General features: G+C 39.4%; 1 protein-coding gene across 2 annotated transcripts; it reads left to right on the top strand.

Annotated features, from left to right (window-relative positions):
* The first annotated feature begins 5,460 nt into the window (after window positions 1-5,460).
* LOC121319327 (respirasome Complex Assembly Factor 1-like) lies at window positions 5,461-9,189 on the top strand. 2 transcript variants are annotated; one of them, XM_041256644.1, is made up of 5 exons: window positions 5,461-5,778; window positions 6,740-6,843; window positions 7,406-7,535; window positions 8,695-8,738; window positions 8,846-9,189. In XM_041256644.1, exons 1-4 carry the CDS (start codon window positions 5,671-5,673, stop codon window positions 8,734-8,736), a joined length of 384 nt encoding a protein of 127 aa, XP_041112578.1. In that variant the 5' UTR covers window positions 5,461-5,670; the 3' UTR covers window positions 8,737-8,738; window positions 8,846-9,189. The 2 variants fall into 2 exon arrangements, with proteins under 2 accessions (XP_041112578.1, XP_041112577.1); XM_041256643.1 differs by having other exon boundaries at window positions 5,462-5,778; window positions 8,695-9,189.
* The last annotated feature ends 1,919 nt before the right edge of the window (window positions 9,190-11,108 follow it).

Below are 11,108 nucleotides of genomic sequence, written 5' to 3'. Positions count from 1 at the left end.
CAGTTGAAAGATTAAAAAATAATCTTACATGTTAATTATATGAATATATATATAAATATATTATAGAATATATATATATATATATATATATAACTTTCTTTAATATTTGTCTTTTCATATGTGGTTTGTTGGGGGGGGGTTCATCCAATTATATATATTTATTTTAAAGCAATGATGCATTCCTGTAACTCTGAAGACAAGCCAAGCTAACACATCTGCAACATTTCAATCTCTATAACTATCCTACAACCTCACCACAAACACTCTGAAAATAATTACTTCCGAATGGAAGACAGACAACAAGAACAGCTAGCTGCAGGCTTTTACATTCATCGGTGGAGTTTCTGACTGACACAGCAGTTTCAGTTTGGAAACATAAAAGTTAAATCTACTCTTAACAGCTACCTTGTGTAACATGCATGACCAGCACATTACAGAACACACCGACACTCAGTTTAATGAAAACGATTTTTTTTCAGATAACGGTACACATCGTCAAGCAGGTGCAGCCTCAACAGCGACACTGTGAGTAAACTACACTGGACGGTTAGGCCTGTTTTCTTAGTCCCCCATTCCTTATTTAGTACGTACTCCAGGAGAGTGATCTTCCAGCACTGTTGGGGGTGGGGGGCAGGATACATTTACCCCCTCAAACAAGTTTCTAGAGGCCCTCAAATATGTATTTGTACTGTTTCTTTGCCAAACTCCACAGTTGGGAGTCGACTGATGACAAAAACAGGAGGCACTGCACCAGTGTTTTGCAAAACTGCAGCTGGACCTGGAATAATAACTCAGATACTGTGTTAAGAATGTTACAAAGCAAAGTCAACATTGTTTTATTTTTTTTACCATTAAATTGAAAGTTTACTGTAAAAGAAAATAAATAAGCAGCAATTGGTATTCTGTTCAATGTGCAAAACTCTGCCTACAATGCTGATAACACTATGTAACACAATTTTTATTCCTGGGTAGTAAGTGTTATACTGTAAATACAGTATAATTGTAAAACTCAAAAAACTACTCACTTCTAAATCTTTTGTAGTCATCTTTGTATTACTTTAGTATAAATGCATGTTAATTTGGATTCATATGTTGTTTTTTTTCTGACTTTCTGTGAACGAAAAGACACACATTTGCCCATTTGCCCATTGGAAATAGTGATATTTTAAAATATCACTGTCCTGGTCACAAAAGCAAAGTTTGTGGGGAATAATAGCCATTTTCTATATTAGGAAATAACACTTACTACCCAGGAACAAAAAAAAAAAAAAAATTGTTACACAGTGAAATTATTAACATTGTCTTTAAAAGGTACATTTACTTTTTTCAAAATGTCTGACTACACACAGTACCTGCACTGCAATGGTTAAGACTCATATAAATGTCCTGCTGTTGAAAAAGGTTGTATACCCTATAGTCTACACTGACGCAGTCTCACTTAAAATGGCCGACAACTTAGCCCTCCTTCTCACAAAGGCATCATCATTTCCTAACAGACAACAGGGAATTTGCTTTTGAAATCCAGAGCTGACTCTACTGACATGACTGTAGTAGCAATAAAGTCTGTAAAACCCTAAATTTTAGAGATAGTAGGCTACATGAACACGAGGTGGCTGAAGTCTAGCTATGTTCACTCCAGTGCATGATCTATCTCTTTTTTACGTTTTCACTGGCAGAAAATGGAGGACTCAAACAGTGTGGCCTACTCGTCGGAGAAGAGTGCCAAAACGCAGTGTGGCCTAGTGGCAGAGCTAATAATAGGGGCTTAACTGGTAAAGCTGAAGACAAGGAAGCAGACAGACATAGTTCAGACACATGGACTAGGCGACACTGAGGTACAGGCTCAAGAATGAATAGTAATATACAGCTATTGTCTGTGTGACCTGGAGGTTGGAGGGAAGTGTTGCCTTGTGGTTTGAGCTGAGGGACTGGGAAGCAGTGTAGCCTTGTGGTAAGAGTTAAGGGACTGGGAGACAGTGTGGCCTAAAGGTTACAGCTGAGGGACTGGGGGGTGGTATGGAACCTAGAGGTTAGAGCTGCACGACTGGGAGACGGTGTGGGCTGGAGGTTAGAGTCAACAGAGGGGCTGGGAGTCAGTGTGGATCACTACCTAGCAGTTAATGTCAGGGGATGGGAGGAAGTGTGGGCTAGTGGTTAATGCCCAGAAATGTGAGTTTGTTAGGCCTCATGTCTAAAACAAAGCACAGTGATGCAGGGTCCCTAAAAAAAATCCTAAAGAAATTCAGAAATATGGTGTGCATTTGTCCAATATATTTCAATTAGTTCAATTCTTATTTCTTAACCTTTCAAAATCCCAACTCGTTTTTTAATACACCACAGAAGTGGGATGTAACTTTAAACTGAAACCTTATAGGTAATTCAAATCTTATGGTTGATTTCACAACTAGGATTATCTTAATGGTGGCCTACCTAAATTAACATTAAGTGTTCCAAGATTTGTGCTAATCAGAATCTGTGAAACCAGCTGTTAATGTTTACTCTTATTACAGTAAAAAGTTAAATTACAGTATCTAACGGTTTTCTTTTATTGACACAAAAAACGCCATTACTGATTACGTTGTGGAATTCCACTGCATATAGTTTTGACAGTCGTTTTAAACTCCTTAAAAAATACATAAGTAACAGTTGCTTTTTCAAATCACCTTAACTGTTACCGTACTTTAATCAATTGACACTACTAGATGAAAAACTAGTAACATAAAGAAAGATGGGGTAAATATATACTGTTTACAAATACATTGTGTATTTATTTTTATAAGCAATTAACTTTTAAACTGCAAAGTCATAGAATCAAATAATACATGTAAAATAAACATTACAAACAACAAAATGTAAGTAGTTAGTTACACAGACAAAACACATACCAGTAGCTTTTGTTTTTTTTTTTTTTTTTTTTTTTTTTTTTTTAAACCACAACTCAGAACGTCATATTATTCATACACTCAAAACCATAGACATCTGTGTACAATTTTATTTATTTTTTTTGTTAACGGCTCGTGTTTAAAACAAATAATAATAATAAAATCACTGCGAAAATAACAGCGGACGTTCAGCAACATGCTTTAATACTCTCGGCAACTCAACGCTCCGACTTCAGAACAACGTCTCCTAATTATTTCTACTTTGTTGTTTAATTAAAAACACTTGCACATACTGGTAATTTATTCAGGCCGATAATGAAGGAGGATTGTTACGCTGGAAAAAAAAAATCCACCCAAACTCCCCACCTCCCCCCCCGTGTCGCCATTTTAAACAGTACTGCTGGCGGCGAGTTTAGGTAAGCTGCCTCCGTAGCGTAGGTAAATAACAAGCACAACGCTGCAACTCTGAAGGGGTTAAAAAAAATAAAAAAAAACTCGTACAGTTGACAAAGAGTGTGAACTAAAACAACAGATTGAAAGAGGCTTACCTTGCAACTGCTGCGGGTGGAAACAATTTCATGAAAAATGGAAACGAAAATAAATAAATAAATAAATATATTCAAGCCCCCTGATCTCGGCTGCAGCCAGTATCACTCGCAATGGAAGGGGGGTGGGTGGTCCCTTCCCCCCTAGACCCGCACAGGGTGTAACAAGAAGCCCCTTCAGCGACACGCCACGAAAAGGTAGGGACTGGGAATGGAGTCGATCTAGTTTAATTTCGAAGGGATCGGAGTAGAGGTAGAGAGCCAGGGAAAAGAAAATACGACGTACCCAGGAGCACGTGATCTCGCAGCGTCACCACCAGCAAAAACCAACATAGCTCTGAGAGACTCGCGTTACTCAGTCAACACTGTGCACCCCCCTCACCCCCCCAATGAGAAAAACTAAGTTTAGAGAAAAACTAAACTTTTCTAAATATTTTTGCAGAGCGATATATGCGAAAAGCACATATTCGGACACATACAATGTGAATGTGATGCTATGCAAAACAATGCACAGTATACCTTTCTAGTTTAAAATGTGTTCTGTTTATTGATATGCTGCTATCACTTTGATAGCCCTGCCTCACACGATATTCACGTAAAGCACTCTTGTGATTATTACCTATATGGAATATAATGCAGCACTGTGGTACTGTATATTCCAGCGTACGCTCGTTGATTTCAGTCCTCGAAAGGTGAATTCGTCATAGCGACGTGCTTAGCAGTTCTGTGTGGTCTGGCATTAGTTTGTAAGACGTAAGTTACGAGAACAAAAAAATCACCTCTTCTCAAGTCTACCCCCTCCCCCTCCCGATTTGGATGTGACTGGGGCTCAGAACAAAGGACTTTGTTTCGGATTGTATTTATTTATTTATTTTATTTTATTTGTGTGCTGTTGTTATCAAACTTACCAGAATCAACTCCCATCCGCTCTACTAAACGGGTTGTCGTCGCTACACATTGAAATCGATGGGTCCCATTCAAACAAAACGTACTGCACCTTTACGTTCATTTTGACCACTGCTGGTCTCTTTGCTATAACAATATATTGAAACTAACACCCGAGTCAAAATATAGTTTGTCAATATTCATATCATTTGGAATTAAGCACGAAAAAAAACAACTCCGGGTTCCTGAGAAAATAGGAAACCCTTAGAAAGACCTCCCTCCCTCTGGGAATTCCCTATGACGCTACGAGGTGGGACTTCAAAGGAAATACCAAGGAACTGTATTGTGACTCGTTCATTGCTAGTCACCCTTCATATATAACCAGTATTTATGACTAAATGCAGATTTCAGCTTGATTGTACTAAGCTAAACAAAATAAAACTATAGTGCGTTCCCAGAGTTACCTGCACGATTTATTTCATTTAATATATGTATCGGTTTGAATCTGTGAACAGGAGCGATATCCGACACCGTTTGTATTGTAGTCAATCCATCTGTACTTTAACACTGTCTACTTAATAACTTAAAAAGGGTTATTTGTTTACTGTTTAATGCAACTTTGTATTTCCAATGCGTTCTTTTAACTGCATCCCAGCTACACCACTGTGTTCTATCTTGGTCCGCTGGAAGTAGCGTGAGAACTAACGTGAAAAAAAACATTGACGCAAACTCCATCTAGTGGTCAAACAAAGTATCGACCAGATTGGGCAATACTGTATACTGTGAAAAAAAAAAAACACGAATACGGACAAAGACGCAGAATTACAGATTAACACTTTATTTATTTCATTCAGTGATCTACTGTAGGCACATGCCTTCATTCTCTTTTAAAATAAGTGTATGTAAAGCAGAGTAAAGGGTTGCGGAAAGCAGGGTAAACCACAGATATGTAAAGTATTAAAAACAATAATTACAAATATCATAATTAAGACTAACACGTTAGTTTAAAATGGGTTTAATTCAAGTAAAGGTCAAAGGTCTCAACAGCCCTATCTCCCTCCCTGTGACATTTTGGTATCCTCCCCCCGGCCGCTTGACTCTTCGGTCGCTGATCACGTTTTCTCCTCTGATTGGCTCAACCAATAACTTTTGTCCAACACGCCTGCGCAGTGACCCTGCGGGGAACGACGATGTGTACGGACAGCACGGCTTGCATCAATTTGCAATCAAAGCGAGCGAATGTGAAAGCCACGCGTATTGTTTTTGTTTATTTGTTGTCATAAAAACCAAGTAGTTATTAAAACATAGTTTTTAATAATCAAAGTTCCCCGCGCCTCAGTCAGTAGCTGACCCGGAGAATGACGAACAGTGCAAAAAGGAAAGAAGACTCGCAGGTCGCCAATGGGGGGTTGAAGGTATCCCCTTGGAGCAAAGCTTTTATCAGGAACGCCGTGTGGGAAGAAAAGGTCTGTGTTTACATCTTTAAAAAAAAAAAAAATGTGTGTATATATATATAATATATATATATATATATATATATATATATAACGGGCTGGAGTTGACGAGGTATAGCATCGTGTTATGAGGGGCCAGGGCCTGTGTTACCTGCCGTACGTATTAAGTTAAGACTTCAGTTTTGCTACCACTGATGCGATGCCATCGTGGGACGAGACTAACTCGGTTTGAGAAAAAATCAACTCTGGTGTCTAGTGTAGTTTCGCACGTGGATCTCTGGAAATCGCTAAACCGCGGTCGCACTTATTTACCACCATTTACAGCGACTGAGGCTACGGTTCTATATATCCTGGGTGGAGCAACTTTGGAAATAATGTCTATTATATGCTTGGATAGTATAGTACCATACAGTATAGTACCATACTGCAATCAGTTCTTATTTGGAGGAGTCCTGCAAGGCACGATTGGGTAAACCAGTGATTCGGGAGGCATCTACTTGTGATTGTGTCATTAACTTGTCCGGGAGATTATGGATTAGTGCCCTGTCCAGAACATCTGTTATACATATAGTAGGGATATTATGATACACTAAAGTCACGATATGCAGGTAACGATATGATACGTGTCACGATACATGTGATCCTGATGGGCTACATTTATAATGCATAATAAGATAAAATGATAATTTAATGATTTGTTAAAAGGTAAAAATTAAGTGAGTTTGAGAGAAGTATCATGATTCATCGGTGCACAATTAATTGTTACAACCCTAACATACCCTGCAAGTGTAGTCTGCTTGGAAAATTAACTTGCCAGTAAATAGAGGCTCCTGAAGTTCTTAAGTGTATGCAAGCTCTTTATTTAAAATAATAATAAAGATCTAGGCAATAGAAGTTTTATTTCCATCTCATTTGTGCATGTTGTCTAAGATCAGCTAATAACGCCTGCTTTATTTCTCCATTTGTTTTGCAGGATGAATTTCTAGACGTGATATACTGGATTCGGCAGATAATTGCTATTATTTTGGGAATTATTTGGGGAATCGCACCGCTGAAAGGGTTTTTAGGAATTGCAATGTAAGTCTTGCCTCCTACCACCATCTCCTTCTCTCACCCTTGTATGAGCAATGGTTCTATGTTGCTCCTGCTAGAATTGAGCTCTTACTCTTTCGTTTTGTTTTATCAGTGTCTCAAGGTGCTGCACAGACACACTTAAAAGAACTGACACTTACTCTGCGGGACAGCTGCCAAACTGATTCAACTTGTGTTCAAATTCATAGTTGTGTGGAAGAAACCTATAGTGAAATACCCTAGTTGGGCCGTGCTTTCACCATGGAGATCAGACAGCATTTTTTTTTTACTGTCCTGTATGGCTATTGCCCTGTTACAACAAACAGGCATACTAGTTTAATTTCTGCTTCTAGCGTGTGAGCTATATAATGCACCAGAGCATTTTAATGTAAATGTCAGAACTTTGTGCTTTTATTTAAACACAAGCACAGTTTTGAGCAGCGCTGTTGATATCAACATTGCCATTGTTTGAAGTGCTAGTGTAGCACTAAAATTGAAGTCGTCACCAAAGTGATGCAGTATATGGTATTTTGAGTTTTGGATTAATACTTGCTTGTTGTGTTTGCAGATTCTGTGCAATCAATGCCGGAGCCCTGTACCTGTACTTCAGCAGCTTCCAGCAAATAGATGAAGAGGAGTATGGAGGACTGTGGGAACTAACCAAAGAGGGCTTCATGACATCCTTTGCATTGTTCCTGGTACGAGTGTTTTCTTAGTTGAGACAAAAGTGAGGGTGCCTCATAAATGCAGCCTTGCCATGTTGAAAGCTAAGCCAGGTCGGTTTTGGCCAGTACTTGTTTGGCAGCAGTATACCGAGCTAAACCATATGCAGTTCAGTAAGGTGGCACGCTGCCTCCTCTGAAGTAGGACTTAACCAGCATTAGAGGTGTGATACTCTTAGCTAAGGTATACACTGGCAGCATAGTCCTGCTTACATTCAACAAATGTCTTGCCCTAACTAATTCAATTTCCAAAAAAATGCATAACTTGTGTAATACAACTCTTAACCTTTTGCGGTCCTGTGTCGGACCAGGTCCGACATTACAATTTTCCATTTCCAAAAAGACGTAAAGCACAGGTCTCTAGTTGTTCTTTCTCTGGAAAAACCCGAGAAAACCTTTCAATGGCTGAGTGAGACCGATGGGAGCCGAATGAAGCTGAAAAAAAAGGGTATCTGATAGCCCCCCCCCTGCACCACAGAAATAACACGCACACAAAGGAGATAGCTGCTTCTGCATCCCTCACTCAAAGAATATTACAGACATTCAAAGAGTTTTTTGAGATGTTATAATAATAAAATAATGACTTGGATTGCATTATTGAGGAGTTTGGTGATAAAACGAAATGATCAGGAGAGGATTTATCAGTATGCACGTCTATAAAGAGGTATGTGAAAAATATAGCAAACAAGGGGTGGGGCTTGGCTCTAGATACAGTACTGATGTCCTTTTGCCATACAGCGTGTGCGAAAATAAATTGGACCTGACAAGCGCTGAATAAATGGATCGCTAAAGGTTAACAATTGTTTCAACATAATCGTATGGCTATTTATGTGGTGGAGGAAATGCAGCAACTTGAATAATCAATCCTCTTTCCCACACTGTAGTGGAGATAGGAGCGGGTTCCGCTAATCGTATAAGAGAGGGATAGAAACATTGAAAAAGATTTTGTCTACCAATTTCTTACTATTGTGTGTTTTTTCTAGATTTATGAATCTGTAGAAACTTGGACTAATTGCTCTCTCCTCCTGCAAGAAATTGACCAACATACAGAAACTCCAAGCAGGGGTTCTGCAACTGAAATAGTTTGTATTTTATTAACTGTTCTGTATTTGTCTGTCTTCTCCTTTTTTACTAGGTTGTATGGATAATCCTCTACACTGCCCTCCACTATGACTGAAGGTAGCAAAGATCTTTTTATCATGGAAAGAATGGAACATTTTAAATGATTTAAAATGTAGAAAACATAGTTTGGAGTGTCAGAAGTCTTATTTTTACCTTACCACCAGTATCACAAGACCACAGAGGGGAGCAGGAGGAGGTGCTGATTGGGGATGTTCCGGAGATAACAGCCCCCCCCCCCCCCAGGCCAAGTTCATGCATCAGATTTTTAAACAAAAAATCTTTACATCTTCACAATTTTCCAAAAAAAGCCATGGATTTTTTTTTTTTTTTTTAAATGACTAGCAATGTCTTGAAGCAACAGCAGTTCAACTATTTAACTTTTTTTTTCCTAATATGGTAGCCTGATCAAAAACAAAGTTATAAAGTAATCTGAAGCATTTTTAATGGACTGTGTAAAATATCTGAAATATTCGTTTAAACAACGATACTTATTAAACTTTGATTTGTATGTCTTGACTTTTTTTTTGTGTTAGTGTTTTATTTGATAACTCTGAACAGTGGCACTGGAACAATTTTTAAAGTGGAGGTGCTGTAACCCCTGTACGGCACCCCTGACGTTGAAATAAGTGACATGTGACTTGATGGTTGGTTCATAATGAGGATGTGTGTTTCTGCAGTAAAACACATGACACCGTGAAAGCACATAGACCCTGATTAGCACTAATCATGGACTGCCTTACCCAGCATTACATTAAGCCAGTGGTAAGCGGAATCAGTGAAAACAGATGTTTGGTTATCAAAATAATCTGGACCAGCAGGGACTATTCTAGTGACCTGAACCGTCTCTTATTAGTAGCACAACGTTTCAGCCCATTCCAGCCTGTTGTGGATTTTCCCCACTCCCTCACATTAAATTGCATAGTATGTTTTAAGTAAATGCAACTAACTTTAACTCAAACTTTGCTGATCAGGACATGTGGTTGGTCTAATACCTAAACGGTGAAAATAATATTGTAGGGTTGGTAAGTAGAACTTGTTAAGTTTGAATTCTGTATTACATGTTTATACACGAAAGATATAATTAGTGTGAACAAGTAAACAAGTTTTCCCAGCACCTGCACGGCTCCCTCCCCAATTCCACACAGCCTGGCCTGCCCTTTGGCAAGACTTGAATGATTTTTGGCACCTCAGGGGAAAACGTTGCAGGACAGCAGTGAATGGAAGTTGATAAGAAGCCTGAAGCGGCCCGCCGTGTTTGCTTATAAAATTCAAACGGAGCCAATCGGCGTGAGTTGGCTTTGTTGAAGACAGCCAGCTGAGTGGCAGGCAAGTTTAACAACATCAGGTTTAACCAATACCGGCTTGGTGGGCTTGGTCTGAATTTGAAAGCCTTATAAATACATATGCCGGCACATTAGAAGCAACGTTTGATGGCGTGTGTCATGGACCTGTCCCAGTGCTTAGATGATTTCCCAGGTCCGGTCCGCAGAATGTACCAGAATTACCTTAACCCGCAGGGGCTTTACAGTGAAGTGCACAGGCTGGCGCTGGAAGAATTAATATCGGGTGGAAGAGATGGGTTTTTAGAGTTTTTAAGAAAAGGAAAAGATCCCTAATTTCCGATGATGAAATAAGATGGATCGTCCACTCTAGCGAGGTACCCAAATGGGTGTCTCTCGCAGGCGACGAGGGGGGCCTGGAACAGTTGATAACTAGCTCTCTTGACTGCACCTCCGTCATCTACTTCCCTGAGGTCTCGGACACAAAACCACCCCACCTCGAGGTCGGCTGGCCTGCTTTCACATGCAATTCCTACAGGGGAGTCACTCGGGCTGTTGCTCACTTTCAGCCCAGCTACGGGGATTGCATTTACAGCTGCAAGGAAGCAGCGAGGAGAATGATAAAAAGTGCGAAAGAGGTAATAATGTCCATTTCCATTCACGTACTAACTGGCTATGTATGTTACTATGGGATAGTTTCTGGCAACCTAACGAAAGTCTGGTCGCTGTGATGTTGTGAGCCATGTTGTGCTTTTGGTCTTGTATCACGATACAAACGATGCATACGTCTAGGTGTCTAGAGTCCCTGAGACATTTAATGTCTCTGTTGTCTCCAGCGCATTGGTGTTGGGGCACCCATTGTCATCAGGACTAAACATCATTTTTAGTTTTTATTCCCCAGAACACTGCAATTAATGGAAAGTCATTTAAAAATACTACCCTGGCAAAGGGGTTCCATTCCACCACCAAAACAGATGTAAAAACTCAACTATAACATGTATAGAAATGCTAAAAAGAAATAGTAAATACCCTGCAAGACTTATCTGCAAGTACTACATGGTAGAGTGCCTATACAATTATTTCTCAATGCAGATTGCATGCAGCAAGTCCAATGAACCAAAAAACAAACCTTATAGAGGGATTGCAC

The sequence above is a fragment of the Polyodon spathula genome, chromosome 8 (assembly GCF_017654505.1).
Source record: "Polyodon spathula isolate WHYD16114869_AA chromosome 8, ASM1765450v1, whole genome shotgun sequence".
Taxonomy (NCBI): domain Eukaryota; kingdom Metazoa; phylum Chordata; class Actinopteri; order Acipenseriformes; family Polyodontidae; genus Polyodon; species Polyodon spathula.
Note: the sequence above shows the minus strand (reverse complement) of the source record. Positions and strands in the feature narration are given on the sequence as shown.

Excerpts from the sequence above, each read along its gene's own strand:
- LOC121319327 (XM_041256644.1), top strand. The coding sequence starts at position 5,671 with ATGACGAACAGTGCAAAAAGGAAAGAAGACTCGCAGGTCGCCAATGGG. Across the intron at positions 5,779-6,739 it reads ACGCCGTGTGGGAAGAAAAG|GATGAATTTCTAGACGTGAT; the intron begins GTCTGTGTTTAC and ends TTTGTTTTGCAG. Across the intron at positions 7,536-8,694 it reads CATCCTTTGCATTGTTCCTG|GTTGTATGGATAATCCTCTA; the intron begins GTACGAGTGTTT and ends CTTTTTTACTAG.